The sequence below is a fragment of the Penicillium soppii genome (assembly GCF_028829465.1).
Source record: "Penicillium soppii strain IBT 18220 chromosome Unknown utg000006l, whole genome shotgun sequence".
Taxonomy (NCBI): Eukaryota; Fungi; Ascomycota; class Eurotiomycetes; order Eurotiales; family Aspergillaceae; genus Penicillium; species Penicillium soppii.
This window is the reverse complement of record NW_026643236.1, coordinates 2,309,354-2,330,575: the sequence shown is the minus strand read 5'-3', so window position 1 is coordinate 2,330,575 and position 21,222 is coordinate 2,309,354. Positions and strand designations below refer to the sequence as shown.

At 48.9% G+C, this 21,222-nt stretch overlaps 9 protein-coding genes across 9 annotated transcripts; 6 read left to right on the top strand and 3 right to left on the bottom strand.

Moving 5' to 3' along the window:
- Positions 1-153: 153 nt before the first annotated feature.
- On the bottom strand, positions 154-3,809 carry N7529_008242 (proteasome regulatory particle base subunit RPN2; the record flags this gene model as incomplete). The annotated part of the gene is made up of 5 exons (XM_057243769.1): positions 154-453; positions 505-2,742; positions 2,807-3,330; positions 3,395-3,564; positions 3,670-3,809. 5 exons carry the CDS (start codon positions 3,807-3,809, stop codon positions 154-156), a joined length of 3,372 nt encoding a protein of 1,123 aa, XP_057095307.1.
- A 534-nt stretch (positions 3,810-4,343) lies between these two features.
- On the top strand, positions 4,344-5,717 carry N7529_008241 (uncharacterized protein; the record flags this gene model as incomplete). The annotated part of the gene is made up of 1 exon (XM_057243768.1): positions 4,344-5,717. The coding sequence occupies one exon, from the start codon at positions 4,344-4,346 to the stop codon at positions 5,715-5,717; it is 1,374 nt and encodes a 457-aa protein (XP_057095306.1).
- A 332-nt stretch (positions 5,718-6,049) lies between these two features.
- Positions 6,050-7,115, top strand: N7529_008240 (uncharacterized protein; the record flags this gene model as incomplete). The annotated part of the gene is made up of 2 exons (XM_057243767.1): positions 6,050-6,297; positions 6,350-7,115. 2 exons carry the CDS (start codon positions 6,050-6,052, stop codon positions 7,113-7,115), a joined length of 1,014 nt encoding a protein of 337 aa, XP_057095305.1.
- A 699-nt stretch (positions 7,116-7,814) lies between these two features.
- On the top strand, positions 7,815-10,129 carry N7529_008239 (putative Patatin family phospholipase; the record flags this gene model as incomplete). The annotated part of the gene is made up of 3 exons (XM_057243766.1): positions 7,815-8,033; positions 8,087-8,931; positions 8,983-10,129. The coding sequence occupies 3 exons, from the start codon at positions 7,815-7,817 to the stop codon at positions 10,127-10,129; spliced, it is 2,211 nt and encodes a 736-aa protein (XP_057095304.1).
- Positions 10,130-12,179: 2,050 nt separating this feature from the next.
- Positions 12,180-12,788, top strand: N7529_008238 (uncharacterized protein; the record flags this gene model as incomplete). Its single annotated transcript, XM_057243765.1, has 1 exon — positions 12,180-12,788. One exon carries the CDS (start codon positions 12,180-12,182, stop codon positions 12,786-12,788), a length of 609 nt encoding a protein of 202 aa, XP_057095303.1.
- Positions 12,789-13,527: 739 nt separating this feature from the next.
- Positions 13,528-15,199, bottom strand: N7529_008237 (uncharacterized protein; the record flags this gene model as incomplete). Its single annotated transcript, XM_057243764.1, has 4 exons — positions 13,528-13,998; positions 14,065-14,444; positions 14,509-14,777; positions 14,892-15,199. The coding sequence occupies 4 exons, from the start codon at positions 15,197-15,199 to the stop codon at positions 13,528-13,530; spliced, it is 1,428 nt and encodes a 475-aa protein (XP_057095302.1).
- Positions 15,200-15,694: 495 nt separating this feature from the next.
- On the top strand, positions 15,695-17,793 carry N7529_008236 (uncharacterized protein; the record flags this gene model as incomplete). Its single annotated transcript, XM_057243763.1, has 10 exons — positions 15,695-15,743; positions 15,972-16,099; positions 16,190-16,255; positions 16,321-16,425; positions 16,496-16,586; positions 16,703-16,757; positions 16,820-17,010; positions 17,066-17,143; positions 17,208-17,493; positions 17,649-17,793. 10 exons carry the CDS (start codon positions 15,695-15,697, stop codon positions 17,791-17,793), a joined length of 1,194 nt encoding a protein of 397 aa, XP_057095301.1.
- Positions 17,794-18,062: 269 nt separating this feature from the next.
- Positions 18,063-19,757, bottom strand: N7529_008235 (uncharacterized protein; the record flags this gene model as incomplete). Its single annotated transcript, XM_057243762.1, has 1 exon — positions 18,063-19,757. The coding sequence occupies one exon, from the start codon at positions 19,755-19,757 to the stop codon at positions 18,063-18,065; it is 1,695 nt and encodes a 564-aa protein (XP_057095300.1).
- Positions 19,758-19,996: 239 nt separating this feature from the next.
- Positions 19,997-21,193, top strand: N7529_008234 (uncharacterized protein; the record flags this gene model as incomplete). Its single annotated transcript, XM_057243761.1, has 1 exon — positions 19,997-21,193. One exon carries the CDS (start codon positions 19,997-19,999, stop codon positions 21,191-21,193), a length of 1,197 nt encoding a protein of 398 aa, XP_057095299.1.
- Between the last annotated feature and the right edge of the window lie 29 nt (positions 21,194-21,222).

Genomic DNA, 21,222 nt, shown 5'->3' with positions numbered 1-21,222 from the left:
ATGCAGCCTACATCAAGAATATAAGTCTTATGTCAAAGAAACTCTCATATCAATCAGTCAGAGAAAGCCATATCAGCCTCCAATAGATCAGGTCGACGTAGACAGCCTGATTAGTCTAGTAATACATCCAGCAAGAATCCATGCCGCTCAACTCTACTCCTCATCCTCCGACTCATATGTGAAATCTTCAGGGACAGGAGCATCAACAGCTGGATAGTCCTCATCCACTGCTGCGGGGGCAGCAGGTGCGCTCGTGGCAGCGGACAGAGCAGCCCGAGCACCGGCCCGTTGGGGGGTCTGGAGGGCGGCAGTGCCAATGGCAGCCTGTAGGCGATCCTGGAGGGTTTCGGTGGGGGGAGGCGGTTGGCGCACTTCCTTGCTGGCCTTGAGTTCGAAGACCTCGCGATCCTCTTCGGGCTGCTTGTCGAGAACGACAACGACGCCGCCAGTGGGCTGGATTTGAGTTAGTGTGGTATTCTTGGTAGGGAGTGGGAGTGAACATACCCTCTTGACAGGCTCGTAGCGGGGATCGGGGAATGTGAGATACTTGAGTTGAGCTGGGAGTACCCTTGACAGATTGTCGAGCTCATATCCGACCTTCTCACGCTCCGCCTTCTTCTTCTGTATCTCAGCAGCACTCTTCTCCGTCTCCTTGACTTCGTCGCCCTCCTCCTTGGGGACATCGTCCATATCCATGGCATCAGCATCGGTTGCCTTGGGCGTTGTGGGTGCCTGGTCAAGATCCATGCTCTCGCGACGGGCTTGCTTTTCCCTACGCTGGGCACGACGCTTGGCCTGTGCAGTAGTAGAAAGGACGGCGGTCTTGACCTTCTCCGGAGCCTCCTCAGTCTTCACCTGTTGCTCAGGTGGGTAGTCGAAGAGACTGGGACGGGTGTTACTGTGGAACTTGAAGTGAGGGACCTCGAGCTTCTGATCAACACCAATCACGGATGTGGGGGTGAAACTGAGCGACAAGAAGTGTGTGAGAGGGAACCAGTACCAGTACTGCACGAAGACAGCGGCACCGACGATACCGGGCATGTTGAGGTTGCCTGTTTGGGTCTGCAGACTGATGGTGCAGTTACGGCCACCCGCATCAATGATTCCGAGAGCGATAGCACAACCGAATTTGGCCATGGCATCCTCGTGGCGGTCACCGAGCATCTTCATCATGGCCTTACGGAGGCTGGTGACTCGGGGGTTCATGGCCTCATTCTGCTGAACGAGAACCATGGCAAGGGAGATCAGAGCACCCTGGCGAACAAAGTCGGTCGAGTCCTTGAGCATAGGCTCCAGGAGGTCGATGGCTTCGTCCAAGCCGGTTCCAGCGCAGGAGATACCAAGGGCCATGGCAGCACCGTATCGGACGTGGGGGTTATATGACTCGGAGAGCAGCTCAACCATGCGAGGAACACTCTGGTGCTTGCGGAACAAGATGAAACCCAAACTGAGAACGGCAACTCGGCGCACATCGTCGTTGACATCGCTAACAGCAACGTGCAGAAGCTTGCGGACTGCCTTGTTGCTGCCACTTCCACAGTAGGCCAGGGCAATGGTCATGATACCACCGTATCGGAGAGTTGGGTCAGGGTCGCCAAGGAGCCCGTTGATCAGCTCGTCGGCAGCTTCCTGTCGTCCATACATGATCAACGCCATACCCATGGCAAGACCACGAACAATCTTCTCGTGCTGTGTCTCGTGTGCATACTGGATCATGTCCTCCAGAGCCCGCATGTTACCGGTGCCAAGCATGATGAGACCCATAGCAAGACCGACAGCCTCACCGTTGAGGGCGGAGTCAGTGTAAAGAACACTGCGCAGGTCATCGTAGATGCCTTCATCGCCGGTGGCCATACCAGCAACACCGAGACCGAGAGCACCTCCGTGCTGAACAACTTCTTCAGTAGCCTTCTTAAAGTGATCGCGGATAATATCAACGGCCATGCCTCCGTGGTTGGCGTAGATGAGACCAAAGGCATAGAGGGAGCCACCCTGACTGTAGACAGATCCTGAACCACCTACTCCGGCAATGTGCTCACGGGGCAAGTAAGGCTGAAGAAGCTTCTGGCCCTGACTCAAATTACCGCGGTGAATACAACCTAATGCAGCAGTGGCTGTGAACTTTGACCAGTTTACAGCCTTGCCGAGCCACTCCAGGTTATCACGGAAGAACTTGTCATGGGTGGTTCCGGCATGCATGAAGGCGTTTGAAAGGGTAACAGCGGTGTGGAAGATGGAATTGCGAGCCTCTAGGCTGTCACGAATCTTGTTCAGAATCGCGATATCGGCCTTATTGTTGCGGTATAAGAATTCCAGGTTCAACTGAATGGTCTTAATACCATCGAGAATCTGAAGAATGTTCTTGAACGCAGTAAGCGCGTCCTCCGAAAGGTCAGACTGCTTATCAGAAGGCCGCGAAGAGCTTCCCTGGTTCTGAATTAGCGAATCGGACTCGGTGGGCTCGATCTCGTCCTCGTTGTTCTCCTTCTCAGTCTCGTCCTCGGGAACAAGTTCGGCAATCTCTTGGCGAACCTTTTTGAGGAATTCCTGGGTGCTGTTGTCGTAAAGGTCGAAGGAAATCTGGTAGGCAACGGCGAGAGAGCGCGCATCACCTTTCTCTACCAGCTGACGAAGGATATTCGAGGCCATCGAGTGCTCGTTAAGGTAGACAACGCATTTGGCGATAGAGAAGAAGTCGGGTGCGGGAATCTCATTCAAGAGCTCCAGGATAAGTTTGAGAATCTATAAAACGAAAGTTGTCAGCTGGCTGGGTTAAAATGCTCAAGACTCAGTGGGTGAGACATACCTCGCTACGGAATGCCCGTTCTTGGACGATGCCCATGCATATATCCAGGACATATTCCATGAGCTCTTCACTGCGGCGAGAATCGCCATCCTGCTGCTTCTCGTCGTTGCTAGCGCGAAGGATGGCCATGCGGAGGACATCCAAGCTCTTTGCCTCGATGGCAATTCCAATCACTTGACGGTATCGCTTCTGTCGGAAACATTCTTCAAACAGTCGCTCGATAACATTCTGCAATTGGCCCTGGACACCGCGCTTCAGCACAAGGGATGTCTCCTCGTGCACAACGCTAGTGTCGTCGCCACCGGGGTGTGCGGCATCGACGCCAGGAACCTCTGCACGAGAGAGCAATGATTTCGAGGGCAATGCGGATTTGGAGAATGGTGTGATAGGTGAGGTGAGACTGGCAGATGTGCTTGTGGCACCTTCGCCCGATGCTGGGAATGCGGTGTTCAGATTGGCAGATTGGTCACCGGCGGAAGGTCGTTGGGCAGCAGATAGGGAGATAAAGGTATCAACGCATTTCGCTAAAGAGAATGAATGATTAGCTTGAAGCAAGAAGGCCAATTATGCGCAGATTTCTCAACATACCGATAATGGTCTCCTCGTATTCGCCGCCGTTCTCCAACTTGAACAACTTTCCCGTGCCCAGAGCAAGAACCATGCTCTCGTTATATTCCTGCAGATGATAGTATACCTTAGATGCCACTAGCGCTGCTAGCCCGCGCTCCGAAAATGACTCATCTTCGTAGAGAGCCTCGCTGGATGATAGTTAGCAGGGGTCCAAGAGCCGGTCGGACTCGACAAGAATGGCGCAATAAAGGCGATTCGCCGAATTGGCCCATTCCATCAAAAAAACCACTCACATTTCAGGAAGAGAGTTTACAACTTCTGTCCAGAGATGATCAATCTGAGAATCTAATGTCTTCAAAGCAAAGACCTTAAGCTCTGGGTCCGGCTCGGAAAGGAAGCCGACAAGACCGGCGGCCGATACAAGTCCGACCATCTTTATTGTGATAAGCAGCTCGCGTCACGGATCACTGGGTGTATTGGAGAAATAAAAGGTGTGTTGTTGCTGTTGTGATGAAGCAACGTCAATGGGGAGGGAGCTTAGGAACAACGAGTCAGCCCCGGCCCAAAACAAGGTGTGAAGGGGAAATCAAGTACCCCAAGAAATGTGAATATGACAAGAAATACAGAATTTGATTAAATGAGAGAGACGAAATGGATGAAGTGCACGTACAAATGGAAGCTGGAAGCAGTTGTCAGAAGCTGTGCAGGCGCGAGAGCAACGTCAACGCCGAGCTGGTTGCTGACTGTACTGGTCACGTGGATGGCGCCGTATCAGCTGCGAGGCTAAGTCCGTCTGCAGTAAACAGCTCATCAGGTGGAATCAAGTATTTCTTACTGGTCTGGTGATGAATTTGAAGGCTGTTCAGAACCCGGCCCAAAACTACTAAACTATCTACACTCCCAGGGTTTATCATCACTCATTCATAACCTCAGTGAACCTCAGCCCTTCCACGCTCCTTTGTCCGCTATGTCCACATTTCTTCAGCAATCCTTTCGTGAGAAAAGGCTACCATCAATACCAGCGGGAGCTTCCACTTATAATCAAGATCCTTTCCTACACATCGAACGTCAAACAAAATACATACAGCGCAATCTACAAGTACTGATTGATGCTCAAAGTGACGGCCTCCTCTCTGGTCTTGCTGGTTCTCGGACAGATCAAGTTTCTAGCGATGTCTCAACTTCCTCCCTAGCTTCCAATTCTAGTCGATCGCTCTCTTCTTCTATGGTACCTCCGCGGCAGCCAGCATCCAGGAAACTCGGGCTTCGATCTGCCCGGGAAGGCATCTTCCAATCTATATATGATTTACTGAAGCTGCGGGAGGAGGAGCGAGACATCATCACATTGCAATCTGACGAGAGATCCAATGGGCTTGAAGCTATTGAGAATTTCCTCTCGAGAAGAAATGGTCTTGAAGAGGCCATCACTACTATACATAACGATGACGAGAGTCGGCATTCAAAGCAACTGGAAGAAGAGGCTCGGAACCTCGAGACTGATATTCATGAATTGGAAACCAGGCTTTATGAAATGAAAGCTAAACATCAACACCTCGTTACTGAGATATCACACATTAATAACTCAGTTGACGCCAAGTTATCATCCTATACTGAATCCTTGTCCATGCTCGACTCCGACATCCGGAAATTCCTCCATGATCCTCCAATCCAACCCTTGTCGCGACGCTCGGGTAAATCCACGTTCCACTCCTTGAACCCCACACGGCGCACGCTCGGTATGGCGCAGGAGCATTGGAACACCGAACAAGTGAGTTTGCGCAGAAGGCAACACGAAGTCGATGGGGAGATACAAGCACTGGAAGAAGGCGGCGGAGTGTGGAAGCAAGCGGTATATGATGTTACCGGCTTTGAGAAACGCTTACGAGCCAACATGCAACACTATGTTGAGATGACCACGGCGAGCGAGACCGAAGGCTCCATGCCAGCAGATTATAAAGTTGGACTGGTGAAAAGCATCCTGGATGACTTGGACAAAACCATTCACCGGATTGAATCTCATTTGGAGGTTGCAGATGATAAGGACTGGAAGCTATTGGTTTGCTGCATCGCGGCCGAGCTAGAGGCCCTGCGAGAGGCAAGGGGTATGCTTCTACCCGCTTTTGGTCTGTCAGTGCATGAAAATGATACACCTCTGAACTCGGCTCCTGGTGACGTTGAAAATCAGGAGCCAGGGCAAGGCCATCATCCCCATCAAGATCCACTAGAAAACGATGACCCGGAACCTCCAGCCGAGCTTCTCCAGGATGCGGATCCCCATCACTCAGATGCTGCATCTAGATCTGAAGAAGACGATGAGCCAGATCCGTCATGGCTTTCTTAATGCATCTTGATAGAATAGTTGAATATCAATAATAAACTTGAACATATACCAAACCACGCATTTCACGAGTAATGCAACTCGACTTGTTCCCGATATGTGTTTCTCCCTGTAGATCCAAAAATTATTGCTATACCAGCTGTTAGTAAACCAATTCTTTTTTGCCAGGCAATGTATAAGTCCACGGGTTGCCTCTTGCCCCAAATTTCGTCGGGTGGGTCATCAACACCCACCCCAACCACCACACCTCGTACCGTACCTCATCCCATGAACAATCAAGGAAGCTGTTTGATTTTCGAGTGGAATGGGAAATAAACAAAAAAAACCAGCTCATCATGAAACTTCCACCGCCGAATTTGTCCTTCTTTATTCCCTCGGTTTATGATGGCCGCAAGCTAGAATGCCGCATTTTCCTACCACCGGCGCTCCAAAATATACAATCAGTAACAACTTGGCCAATCCGTGGAGCTATTGTCGCCCATCCATATGCACCTTTGGGAGGCTGTTACGATGACCCAGTTGTAAATTTCATCAGCAGCGAGTTTTTCCGCGCTAATTATGTCGTTGGCACTTTCAACTTTCGGTATGATTACCCATAGCACAGTTCCATCACCAAGCAACTAACATGACAATAGTGGAGCGGGCGACTCTGAAGGACGAACAAGCTGGACATCAAAGCCTGAACTGGGAGACTATGTGTCGTTCTATGGGTTTATGTTGCAGTATTTGCATTACGTGAAGCTCGCACTGGCCTCGACAAACCAACTAGCCTCAGAGCCTCAAGGCAACCAAGACGGCAGCTTAGAAGATCAAAGTCCAGGATTTACGCGAACAGCTGAAGATGCAAGCATCCGTCTCATCCTAGGCGGATATTCGTATGGATCCTTGATCGCATCACACCTTCCAACCCTGGAGGTCATGCTCGACCTTTTCCAGAGCACAACACGATCGGAAAATCCAAGCCCAATATCCGAGATAAGAAACATAGCAAAACAACTATCAACTTCATCCCTAGGGCACCTCCAACTGAGCCCGACCGGAGAACCAGACCTACGTACATTGACAACCATCTCCTACCTCTTAGTATCCCCACTCCTACCTCCAGTCAGCAACCTTCTCACAATCTTCACGAGCTTATCACTCAAAGTGCAAGGGCAATCCCAAAGCAAGACCCTCCCATGTCCTAATCCAGCAGACCAGCTGAGCATGCACCGAAGCCTAGCGCTTGCCGGGGATCAGGACAGCTTTGTCTCCGCTACAAAGCTGGAGAGATGGTCAGACGAGATCGCGCACATGCCAGGCAGTCAGTTCCAGTTTCGGATGATTGATGGCGCGGACCACTTTTGGCGTGAGAATGAGAGGGCAAGACTTGTGCTGAGGGTGTGGCTCTTTGAGAGATGATCCAATCAGGTTGGGTTATTTCTACCCTTTGATGACACATGGGGGACTTTTGGCACATGCTGTTGCATGTGAAGAACCCGGGGTCTCCAGGGGCTTGGATTTCTATTTCGGGGGTTTTATATTTCTATTCAAAGGGATTGATTCTTTGATTTCTATAATATTGTAATTGTTCAAAGCAGCTAATTAATAAATTCGAGTTTCAAGTAAACAAACAAAGAAAAACAAGAACAAGAACCATAGTACATGACCTCACAACGATAAACCTGGAAGGCAAATCTTCTCCACTGAGATCGACTGGGGTGTGTTCAGATGATCGTGGGGGTGATATCATGGGGGAAAGCATACATGCAGGCTGACTCTTTTTGATCCACTGTAAAGAAAAAGGACAAGAGTATTGCGATTACTAAATAGAATGTGAAATTTCGAATATCTCTCTCTCAAGTCTAAAGAATTAAAAATAATCAAAGGAATCAAAGGAATCAAAGGAGTAACATCCACAGGGCGGCCCAACTCCGAAATGGAATCGGGCGGATCCTCCATCCCTCGTGACGTTCTTACCGCCTGAACATTTACTTCAACTTACATTCTCTCAACTTCCCACTTATCTCGCAGAATACTGAGATATATATCATTTAAACTCCTTCAAATCCAAACCCGTTTCATACGGCTGAATGGCTTGGACCGATGCACAGGCCTGCGATGCCGGTACTGGGCGACTCCACAATAGCCTGTCGCAAGATCGAACCACGCCTCCGCAAAGCAATCTCCGTCCCCAGCGTCACATCCCTAGTAAAAGACTCCTGGACCTGGGCCGGTGATACCATTCACACCTACCGCGATGGCCTAACCAAAGACGAGCGCCACGCAAAGGCCGAGATCCAAGACCGCAAACAAGTCCTGTATCTCCGCATCAAAAACGTAAGTACAATCCCTCGAGTCTAGGCCAAGACCATTTTCTAATCCGCCCGCAGGCCGTGTCGTACGACGAATGGCGCAGTTGTGCATCCGAACTTGACGAGCTAGAAGATAACAATGCCTGGAAGCGCACGGTCGATTGCACCGAGTATGATCCGGGCTTGGTGCAGGATCGGCTGAAGCAGCTGGACGAGGCGCGCATTAGTTGCGATGTTAGTCGCATGCTGTTCCTTGTTCGGACGGCCTTGAGTCGTGACCTTGCGCAGATGAGCAATGCGTCGCTGTATCGGCATTCGCATATCGGTACCAAGGATCTAATCGATCGGTATAATACTGCGGCGTTGGAGACGATTGCTACGCTTGTGGACCTCTCGGTCCACGACCGCTGCGATGGGTTGGAGTTGAAGTATATTCTTGACCAGTTGCTCGCGGCTAGACAGGCTTTTGGACGCAGTGCACTGTTGTTCTCTGGTGGTGCAACTTTTGGAATGACCCATATTGGGGTCTTAAAGGCTCTTTATGAGGCGAAAATGATCCCGAGGATAATTTCTGGTGCATCTGCTGGTGCTATCGTTTGTGCGGTGTTTTGTACACGGACGGATGAAGAGCTTCCCGCGCTCTTGGACACCTATGTCCATGGCGACTTTGCTGTTTTTAACGAGAAGGGCATGGAGGAGAACATCTTGCAAAAGATGACCCGCTTTTTGAAGTTTGGGTCTTTCCTGGATATTTCGCATTTGGCGAATACCATCAGAAATTGGCTGGGAGACATGACCTTCCAGGAAGCCTATAACCGCACGCGCAGGATATTGAATATCTGCGTTTCTAGTGCTGGTATGTATGAGCTTCCACGGTTGCTAAATTATATCTCTGCGCCCAATGTTTTAATCTGGTCTGCTGTGTAAGTTCTTCGTTCTCACGCACCTTTGAATCCTTTCTGATATCCATCAAGTGCCGTCTCGTGTTCTGTGCCATTCGTGTTTAGACCTTATACGTTAATGGCCAAGGATCCATTGACAGGTGAAGCCGTCCCTTGGAACGACCTCCACAAACAGTATATCGATGGTTCTGTCGATGGTGATCTGCCAATGACAAGGTTGTCAGAAATGTTCAACGTCAACCATTTCATCGTATCGCAGGTAAATCCTCACGTGGTACCATTCCTCCCAAAAGAGACGGGCCCGCAGAATCAGGCAGAATCAGGCACGGCTTTTATTCCACGATGGATGAGCACCATGACACACCTTGCCAAAGACGAGGTCCTGCATCGAATGAATGTCCTGTCAGAACTTGGAGTCTTCCCAACATCGATGACCAAGTTTGCCTCGATCGTGAACCAGAAGTACCACGGTGATATAAACATATACCCAGAATTGATTTCCTCCAACTTCCCTCGACTCCTTGAGAACCCGACAAAAGAGTTCATGCTATCAGCATGTTTAAGCGGCGAGCGCGCAACCTGGCCGAGATTAAGCCGGATCCGAAACCACTGCGCCATCGAGCTGGCCCTCGATAGTGCTATCCAACAGATGCGGGCCCGGGTAGCGTTCAGTCCGAGCCAGGTTGATTTACGCATGCCAAACTCGATACGGCATTCCGTCGACTCAGGAGATTGCGGACGAGGCCGCTATCGCCGACGAAGAGGATCCGGCAGCCACGAGCTAGAAAACCGACGCTCGACTGGGAATCCCAATAAACCAGCCCATGAGCTCAGAAAAGCCCGTAGCACCGTCTCCCTCGAGAACCCACCTGATACAATCCCATGTAAATCGCAAAGACGCACCTCCTCAGTCACATTCACCAACTCAATCTTCGACATCGACTCGAGCAGCGAAGACGACCTCGACTGTTCATACACCCTCCGCCCCCGACTCGCCGGTCGAACATCCTCAGACCTATCCAGTGGAGCATACCACGCACCTCGTAGCCCCGTTCGATCCCGTCGATCCTCATTCTCCTCGGGACTGACCCACAATTCTACGCGCTCGAAGCAGTCTTATCCACACGATATGGCTATTCCACCATCTTCCCGTCATATACTCAGTATGACTCCGACGGTGCCGAGCTCGCCTGATTCTTTGCGGAAACTACGCCACTGAGAATTTGCCAGAGTATCGTTTGGCATATGGTTAATTAAATCAATTCAATCTGGCCCCACTCACGGGATGGTTGACCAGAATTCTTGCATTAAACATTTCGGATTCGCTTTCGGTCGAGATACATCAATCTGCTGGCGTTGGAATAGGGGCTTTTGGTTATTACGATGCTACACGATGTCATTTAGATTTGGGCATTTTTCTTTCGGGGTTTAAATGCCAGCATGGGCGGGATTCATTTCCCCATTCGCTCTTTGCTTTCGCTTTTCAATTTTCAATCTTCCCGCTCTGCACTCTATGTCAAGCATGTGGCGGTATATAGCGAAACAGTTGCGTGTACACCACGAGATCTAGACAATGTCTTCAATGTTTCAACGTTTCGAGTCAAACATGAGTATAATATTGTATAACTAGTTAAGCCACATTCTAAGCTACAAATGTATACGCTATACGAAATTCCGCCCGGACTGATGTGAAGCTAAACTGTATCTCGTCAGTAGCCCCGACAAAGTTGGACATCCCGCCCAGGATCCCGCTTATTCATGAGGCCGACAATGCTTGGCCGCATCTACATTTACGCCAACGAGGAAGAAGTGGAGATTCGGCAATTCAATAACGGGCAAGTATCGGCTACTGAATCCCCAGCGAATTGGCTCATTGACGTCTCAAATAACGCGTTTACGATATAGATGGAATTTCATACGTCGATTGGCAACATTTCAACATTTTAATGCCGAAGGCGACACTTCTGATAATTGTGTTGCTACATCGTACTGTGCATTGTTCAAAGATGAATCCAGTGATCATCGCAGGATCCACTAGTTGCTGGGGAATTTATAGCTTGATCAAGTTTGGATTGCGAGGGCGGGCTGTAATTGGCGGAGATTGTCAGTGCTGACGACGACTCTAGGGCTATATTCGTGATCTGCAGGTTCTTCAGGTTTGATCCTGCTAACCACCAAGAATACGAAAATTCTTCTCGAACGTCTGCAGAAGAAATTGCGTCTTCCTTCCATGGATACTCGTGCCATGTTTTGCGTCTTTTGGCTCAGACCATTCTTGAGTCTTGGATTCTGACTACAAACAAGATCCCAGCCTCTTAATTGAGTGGATGGATTCTTGCCGATCAGTGGGAGTCCATTGGATGACACTTATCAATCAGTTGGCCCTGCCAATCTTTTCCCTAATGCATCATCGCCCCCGAATCCACTTTAGTCCACTTGATCCCACTTTATTTGGATCCCAGCACTCTGACACAGAACGTGTATCAACATGATAAGCCGCCTGTGGCAAATATGGTCTTGAAACAAAACGAAGGCTCATTTTGAAGAATCTTCACTTGAAATGCCGGGGAAAGAAAAAGAGTGTACGTCAACATGATGTGCTCTTACCCCTTTTTGAGGCCTCTCACGCCATTCAACCATGGAAGGGTTCGGCCCAAATGATCGGCCCCCATTTTGATCAGGATCAAGAAATCCTTCAGGCAGGTCCTGCGGAATGTCCTCAAATATGATATGGTCAGGCCACCCAGGTAATATCACAGCAATATCACAAGCCACAACGAGGCAGACGATGATCATCGCGCTATCGTTTTGGTACATGCCTTCGGCGTTTAGCCGACTGTCGATACTTGCCCTGATGGACTCAGAACCACTTTTACCGGTTCGGTGCGTTGGCTGGCCAGCGCTGGGAAAATACCTCAGTCCCAGACACCGCAATTGCCGAAACCCTTGTGTGTGCCTGTGCCTGAATATAGCAGGACCCCGTCCCTGGACTAGCGGTGTCTTAGGTTAAGATCGTCAAATCCACATCAGTTTCAAGCCTGTCGGTCTAGCCAGCCTTTAGTACTCCGTATCGATGCTGAAGTCATGGCCCGATGACGGAATCCACTGTTTTCCATGCTGCAGATTGATACGCTGCAATATTGTATAAAGATGTCCTCGACCCCAGCAATGTCTCACCTTAAATTTTCAATCTTGTTTGATATATCAAGTTGAACATCACCTCAATAATCCAAACCCTCATTCCAAATCCACCCTCTACTTAGTCCACAATGAAGTACACCGGCATCGCGGCAATGGGCTTGATGGGCTGTGCCCTCGCCCTCCCCCAGGGCGGCGTCCCCGGCGCCGGTCCTCACGGCCCCCACGGGCCCCCAGGTGTCCCCCCAAGCGACGCACCAACCCCAGCAGGCTCACCCATTGGCCTCCTGCCGACCCCCAGCGCCGCCCCCAGCGGCTTCGAGAAGCGTGACTTCCCCGGCTTCCCCATCTTCAGCGGCATCTCCAGCCTGCCCTTCACCATTCCCGCTCCCTCCGCCGCCCCCGAACACGAGAAGCGCCAGTTCGGGCTCGCCGGAGTCGGCCCCCACGGTCCTCACGGAGGCCCTCCTTCCGGAGACTTCCCTACCCCAACTGGCCCTCCCCCCTCAGGCTCCCCAACTGCTCTCCCCAGCGGCTTTGACAAGCGCCAGTTCCCTACCGATCTGCCCTTCTCAATTTCCACCAGCCTGCCTTTCTCGCTGCCTTTCGAGAAGCGCGACTTCCCGACCCCCATTGGCTTCCCGGATAACCTGCCAACCAACCTGCCTACCCCCACTGGCCCTCCTCCCAGCGGTGCACCTACTGGACGCCCTGGTCGCTTCCACCTTCCCCCTCAGTAAACTTGTCAATGTTGGAAGTTTCGAGTGGCTGAGACTGCCAATGCTGTTGTTGAATCTGTGATTGAGTGGCGGCTTTGACTGGCGCTGGCATGTGCAAATTCTACCAAGTCGATTTTACATATTGGGCTGGATGCTTGGTATTGTGAATGTACAGGACAGATGGGTTAATAGTTGTTTATGTTTGTATTGTGATTGATTGATACGTGGTTGCTTTTGCTAAGTCCGCACGGTATCTTATGAAGTTTACGCGGGCTCTTTTGTCTAGATTGTATTGCTTTCCCAAATGAATACAATCGCTTTGATAGTACCGACATACGCCTTGTTGTAGCATGGGATTGCTCGCTGAAAGAAAAAGTCGGGCGATGCGTCCCTTATTCCGAGGTACCATGATTATAAAAACAATTAAAATTGTTTCATAACCGTCGCTTTAGTTGAAGTAGTGCAAGACGGTCTATAGAGATGAGCTGAATATATAACTCCTTCATATGTTCTCCGTGATTACGTACTGAGGGTAGATTGCTAATTATTCATGTTGCGACGGCTCATATATATAGAAGGAGCCGGTCGGATATTCTTGAGTATGCTTGTCCAAAGCTTTGATAACATTTAACTCAATCGTTAGTGTAGCAGTTCTAGCAGACGGTCTATAAGATATAATACGGATTTCAAATGAACAAGCTGGGATTACAGAGATCAAGTTCAAGGTTGCGAGTATGTACATTATAGGCCGTTACGCGAGCTAGAAGAGAGAGTCTATAGGCCCTCGAAATTTCTGCCAGAAGATAGCAGCAACGCCCACCACGGCTGTACCTGCAATAAGCTTCGAAGAAATGCTCCAGCTGGGCTCGGCGGGGACTTGAGCCAGATCGAGATCCATGGTAGGTAACGGGAGATATTCTAACCATGGACCGCCTTTCGAGAAGCTGGCATACAGCTTTGCCTTGAGTCCGTCACTGACCCATGGAACGATGTGGCGAGCTGCAAACTTGAGAATCCAGCTATCTTGGGCTTCATAGCGTGTAATCTGACCGGAAAGATCAACGACTGTTTTCGCTCGAGGCATCTGACCAGTGATATACTGATTGAAAACCTCTGTCAACTCTTCAAGGGATGGTTTGGGGTTTGCTTTTAGCAAAGGTACGAGACCATTGGTGAAACGAGCGATACCCTCGTAGGCCAAGTTGCCACCTAATCCAGGGTTGATTGTAGCCTGTTGAGAAGAGGAAGTTTAGTTAAATGGCTCCATCAAGTTGTTGATGTGAAAGGAGATTCAAACCTTATGAACTGAATCACCCATCAAAACTACCCGGCTATGACACCACTGGCTAATAACACCCTCTTCGAGGGGTACCATTGTGGCTTTGACCCGAGCGTCCCAGAGATCCTTCACAGTGTATCCGGGACCTACGAGCGAGCTTCCATACATCTGGATACATGCCTCTGCATCCTTGTCACCGAACCGCGGGCAGTTGGGGGTTGTTGTGAGCTCTGAGTTCTTGACGAAAAGGAACCAAAATACAAGCCCATGCACACCAGCAGCTGTAACTGCAGAGAAGCCATCGTAGTAAACGTTGTGAACCATTGCATCAGGCAAGAACTGATTCTCGGGATCGTTCCGAGAAACCGCAAAGATGCAATTGTACTCGCTTGTGAACGCTACATTCCAGAAACTATGTTAGTTGAATGGGGTTCGAAGCAAGCCAAGAGGGCATGCACCAACCATCGTTGATCTGTTTGGCGAGAATCTGGTCCTTCGCGCTGATCTTTTCGGCCATCAACTTCCGAACATTGCTGTGGATACCGTCCGCACCAATAAGGATATCGCCATGATGTTGTTTGCCATCTTGGGTGGAGAGGATAACCCCATCTGCGGTTTCTTCATATCCAACAACGGCGGTATGAGCATGTAGCTTTGATTTGTCTTTCACGTGGCTTTGTAGAACCTCCAGGGCCTTGCATCGCTCCATAAAAATAATAGGGCGTCGGAGACTATACGAATCGGCCCGGGCAAGTTACACCATTAGCATATTTTCTTCATTTAGTCGTTGACCTGAGAGGTCACAACGCCAATATCCCCGACGTTGGAACTATATATAGACCTACATTTGTTCAATTTCGACTAGTACGTGCGAGTCCTCGAAACAGTGCCCTTTTCCGTCATAATGCTTTCTGTGCTGCAGAGGTATAACCTGTTTCTCAATATCTCGCCATACCCCCAATTGTTGTAGAATTCTTATGGTATGCGGGTGAATTCCGATAGAGGCCCCGAGTTGAGGTGCGAAGTCTCCCTTTTCGAAAAGCTCGTAGTCGATTCCAGCGCGCTCAAAAGCTAGGGCCAAGCCAAGCCCCACGAGACTCCCACCGGCAATGAGGATCTTGAATTGACCCGAGTCTTGATTGGACGGAGCCATTGACAAATATCTGAGACGAAACGTGTCACAGGTCAGAAATCCAGCGGGGAAAGAGATAGATCAATTTGATCTGTTCTTGCATCACAAAATTAATATAAAGAAAACTATTAAGAATGTTCAGAAGAATGTACCTATTACTAAAGCCCCTTTAATTTTTCCACATTCAAGATAATTAATTTCGGAAAGTCTCTAGGATTGGCGTGAAACTGACAGGGGGGCGCTAACGGTGACGGTCCACATGGGGTCGCGCTTGAGTTAAGACTATTGAGACTCTCGATTATTATTGTAGTATCTCGTATTTATTGTCAGTTGCCTTGTACTTGTGGACTCACTACTTGCGCTGAAGTCAATTATCAATCCTACCTTAATATGTAACTTCAACGTTGACAGCGCTGATCGTTTTTAATGTCGCCAGACCCGCCACTCGATAGCTCAAAGTGAGGATGGATAAATAAGCAGCTAATGTGATAGCTCAAAACCTTAGACCACCTGTACATGCCAAGCGGACTCCGGGAACTGGATGCCAGCCAATGGAAAACTGGGGGTAGGAAGTACTTTTGCATGGGGCCCAAATGACCGTTTAGTCGGACGGGACGGGACGCTGATTCTGTCCACCCGCACAGACAGTTATACCCAAACTGGAGTAGTGAACTTGGCTTGAACAATAGGCTAGTGAGAACAAGGAGTTGTTCATTTAGACAACTACATTTAATTACCAAGTGATAAAAACGCCCCGTCCACTTCACATATGCTTAACGCAACTACTATGCAGAAACCCAGGCCTACCTAAAAGCTGCCATGTCTACTTCAGATGGCGATCCCAGCTTGACAGCAGAGGAGCGATATACGCAGTCGCTCACATATGGCCTAATCATTGGTACATCGGTCTTGTCGATGATTGTATGCGGCTTGAGAGTTAGATCCCCGCTTGAAGGGCTCGCCAACACGAGATCCGGATCGATATCAATTGTGAGCTAATGCCTCTTGCAGCTTTACACAAGGTCCGTAATTATCAAAAAGTTTGGATTCGACGATATTGCTGTCTGCATCGCGTTGGTATGCCTCACTCCCGAGTTGAATTGCGGTCATGGATCAGTCGTCGAGACTAACAGATTCAATAGGTGATTACGCAATTCTTTAATGGATTGGGAATTGCGGTCGTCTACTATGGAGAAGGGCGCCACTTTGACAAAGTTTCTAGTGCAGATAGAGCAACTTGGCTAAAGGTATCATCACATACGTCCTCCATGTCGATAATTTCACGAAAGATCCGATGGTTTCTGACGGATCATATAGCTCTATTATGCAGCAATGTGCATGTATCTGTACGCTTCACTGTCTGTCAAAATCAGCTTGCTGTTATTCCTACGACGGATATTCGTCAAAGGTATGTTCTTCGCCAATTTGGCAACAATCCCGAGATATCGCGCGCTAATTTCTCCGGAATTCCCTCGCGATTAGAGTGGATGAATTGGTTTACTACATGCTTAATGATCTTCCAAGTCCTATTTTCGCTCTCCGGCTCTCTCGTTCTAGCCTTCCAATGTGACCCTCCAAGGTGATTGAGAACTTCTTTCTCCCGCATTGTCTATTGACATTCATTAATTAGCAATATTGCAGGGCCGCATACGACTTGACTATCAAAAATCCGAAATGCTACACGCAGTACAAGCTATTTCAGATTGTACTATACCAAGCAGTGCTTATTTTCGCATGCGATGTTCTCACCTTGCTTGCGCCACTGCCAATCCTGTGCAAACTGCACATGCCCAGGAGGAAAGTAGCTGCCTTGCTTGTGATCTTTGGAACAGGTTGGTGCACACCGGGAAAATTCCAGTTCCAAGCAATATTAACTTTTATCTCAAGGTATCATCGCCTGCATCGCCCCCGTCGTCCGCTTCAGCACGCTGGACTACCTACGCAGAGGCACCACAGACCTTACCTGTAAGAACCCGCTAATACGATCCTGCACTTTGACTTGGTGGCTCATACTGACCTTCAATCACAGACGACTCAGCATCATCGCTATACTGGATGTCCATTGAGTTCAATCTAGGCCTCGTCGCTGGATCTCTCTCATCTCTAAAACCATTGCCCCTTTTCCGCCGCTTCGGGTCAACCTTAGATTCAAAATACAAGGAGTCAACAGGAGATACACAACATGAGCTCCACGGTGTGCACAAGATACAAATCATAAAAAGTGGCGGGAAAAAGAAACCTAGCGGGGGAATGGGGACAACCATACTGGCGGAAACTGTTAACGAGAGTCAGGAACACATTTTCACCACATCTGCGTGATTGTGCTGCACTAGGTTCATATTATACCCAAATTTGAAACTCGATTTTATAATCCTCTATAATCCTCCTATCGATATCAATGTCCTGCCCTCGCAGCCTCATGGCTCTGGGACAGACATTTCGGCTTCCCAGGCTGTTGACTTGAAGTCAGCTCGTTCGAGATTTTGGGACCTACGGACGAAGCAGTCAAGGAACATAGTGAGTGGTGGGTTTCAAATGTGACTGACAACACCCTCAAGGCTGCGTTTCGGGAAGTCTATGAAGTGATGCTCGACAATGGCCTTGATCTTGAGTAGGTCTACAAGGATCAAATTCCGGAGTTCTTTATTGGCAAGGGCATAAAGATGGGTATTTCTCGACGTTTCGTAAAAGATGTTCGGCGCTGAGTCGAGAACGTGAATAAAGAAATCCCTACTATGAGATTTTGAAGGTGCTTTTCTTCGATGGATGTACCTAAGCAGCCGGATACCTTTCAAATTGATTTTTCCAGACGGTGGAGACACAGCGTACAACCCTGAAATCTACTACCCTCTACGTGTAAGAGAAATTCCCTCCTGAAAGTGCTTCAAAAACCTGCCCGAAATGACCCTCCCTCCAACTCGCCAACAGCAATAGGCCACAAGACCCTCGCAGCGCCATCCTCAAACCCAATCGGACACCCTTCATCTCGCTGATACTCCGGCGCAGCACTCATATAGCCGGGATCAACAGTATTCATAGCAACACGCCGGCTCTTCCACGCAGTTTGCGCTTCCGTTTCTGTGATCATATTGATAGCCGCTTTAGACATATTTGTGTGAACGTGATGGCCAGCTTTACTGCGAGAATGGGGTACGTCCTCCAGTATACCTTCACGGGATGAGACATTCACTATATACCCGTGTGGTTGATGCTTCGAATGCGGTGGCTCCGAGCCCATGTTTTTGAGGAGTTCGCGACACAGAATTAAAGGGACGAATGCATTGACGGAGTGCGCGCTGATCAAGTCTTCGTATGGGATCTCAGAGAGTGATTGGACCCAGGAGGATTTCGCGGGGTCCGCATCATTGGTTGTTCGAAGACCCTTGTGGGTGTTTTGAATCTCGGCCTGGTTATTTTTTGCATCATTCTCAATATAAAGCTTTGTTTTGCCGCTTTCTATGCTAGAGATCCAGGAGGACTGAAGACCTCCGCGAACTCTGGGTTTGTAGGAATCGCTCGTACTCGCGAGCAAGAGTTTTGTCGCAGTATGGTCCTTGAGCTGTTCTTCTCTTGCAATTGCTTCGACTTCTGCTTTGATCGGGTCTGTCAAGGTTTGAGCCGCATTGTTGATTAGAATGTCGAGGCGCCGTTGATTCTCGAATTTATTTTCGCCTTCCCAAGCACAAAGTAAGTTTTTGACTATATGAACAAGTCGAAAGGCATCCTTTGCAGTTCGGAAGTCGGCACCGACAACTTTTAATCTAGAGCCCCATTGCGAAAAGTCGGTCTCCTTTGCATAACGCGCTGCTGCATCAGCAGGGTACCGAGACGAGACAATGACGTTGGCACCGCACCTAAGTAGTCTCAGAGCGGTTGAGTAACCGAGATTGATTCTTCCGCCAGTGATGAGAGCGAATTTGCCAGTGAGATTCAGCCTATCGGGCAATGAAAGCTGTGCACAACCAACGTTGAACATGCCACATTGGCGGCACAATGAGGGATATAATTCATGGGCCTCACTAGCCGAAAACACATATCGACAGATATAGCACCTCATTTTTTCACTAAATTTTCGAGGTTCTTTTTGTTTCTTCAATTTTGTGTGCTGCGCAGTTCGAAGGATATGGTCCATAGAAAACTGAGCTTTCACAGTGAGAATCACAGCAGCTAATGGGTCCGCTGCGGTGACCTGAGACACCAGATTGTGTTTCTGGAGGTAGTCTAGGACTTTGAGCGTCGCTTCCAGTTCGGTTTCTGTTGGTATGTGGAAATTATCTCTGGATGTGTTCTGTCCATCTGTCCTGTTCTCCAGTTGGCTCAGATATGCCTTGATGCCTTTGATGATGCTATTACACCTGGTCAACCGCAAGGCTTTTGATACTTCGCTGTACGGCGTGAGGTACCATGCTATCACTTCGAGAAGCGAATCTGGAGCAGAGCATAACTTTATAGCCAGCGTGCTGGGTAACTTGTTTTCTCTGCAAAGTTGTTGATCTGTTCGCAGGCGCTCGGCGATCGTCTCAGCATCTTGCAGATTGATCAAGTCGTGAAGCTCGTTTGTTTGAATTTCCTTTGCCATAATGAATCGATTGTTGATTTTTACTTTGCCAAAATAAACAAAAAAATTAGGCCGTAAGCTGTGCGGCTCAATTGAGCCAAATGAGTCAAACGTCAACAACAAACTGGGGGCCAAATAGAAAATTCTAGACAGATAATGCGACACCACGTCATATCATATGATTATGAGTCAGTGGTTGTATTGGTATCTCAATCCACGAATTTATCCTCTATAACTCTTTCCATGAAAGGTAAACAAACATGATCAAAACAACCATCAGCTCCATTGTCAGGAGCTTGGCGACAATTCCGACCGAACTTGCGCATCTGATCATCGATGATCTGCGAGTGAAGGACATCCTCAAGTTACTTTGTCACAATGATGAACGTGTTGACGCCTGCATTGTGTCGCATCCTGTCTGTCGTGCTATGTTCGGTTTCAGCTCCGATCCGGATACCCTCGCAAGGACCAGATTTGCCGCCCAATTCCACAACAGCTTTTTCAAAGAAGTGAGCCCAGCGCTTAGCTCAAAAGCTGGGCTTGAGTCTCGATGGCTTCCTCTGAATATTCATTGTATTGAGCCAAAGAATTACAAAATGATCATTGTGGAAATGAGAGAGAATATCCGCCGTGAGCTCTACCTACATTGGCATCAAACAGACTTGACTCAACTCGGTGCCCCGGATTATCCTGAGTTGGCTAGAAATAGTCCACCTCAAGACAATTATTCCTTCGAGGATATGAAGGAATGGTGGGAGGCCATTAAGAAAGCTAAGGCCAATTTGTTTAAACAGAGGTCTACTGAGCTCCACTGGGCAGCAAATATGTTGGAGGCAAATCCAGACATTCTGAAGCGCACACTGGATCCTCATCAAGAGCGAAGACCCAATACTGCGCATATCGTCTCGAGAATGCGAAAGACCGCCGACAAAACCCTGAGAGCTGTCGGGCAGAGGTTGGTAGCCTCAGAGCATTTTGAATACGAGTTCTTTGAAATCACCCCCTTTGACTCCGCGCTGGTTGAGCTGTTGAAGATGATGCAAAAGCATAATATCACGACAGGCGATCAATTGACGGTGGATACTGTCGTTGGATCAAACCTCGCAGCGCCACATCCGTCTTCAATCCAAGAATCAGCACGCATTGTTGCTGGTGGAATGTCTCTCTTTCACTTATCACCTCTGATGACTCCCAAGAAGCGGTCGGAAATAAGACACTCCATGGTCACAAACTCCGATGGCATGGTGCTTCGAACCGGCAATACGCCTTGGTCTGAGAAAAACGAATTGATGGACTGTGTTCATGTGGATGGACCGTATTTCACACCACACAAATTGGGTACTCCTCGTGCCTTTAGGCGACCAGATATCTGCCAGTGGGACCCTCATAATTTGAAGGAGGAAGAATGGCTTGAGGCTTTTGTTGAAGTATACCGATATCTGAAAGGCTTGAAATAAGTGGTGACACCAGTTTTGGGAAGTACTGT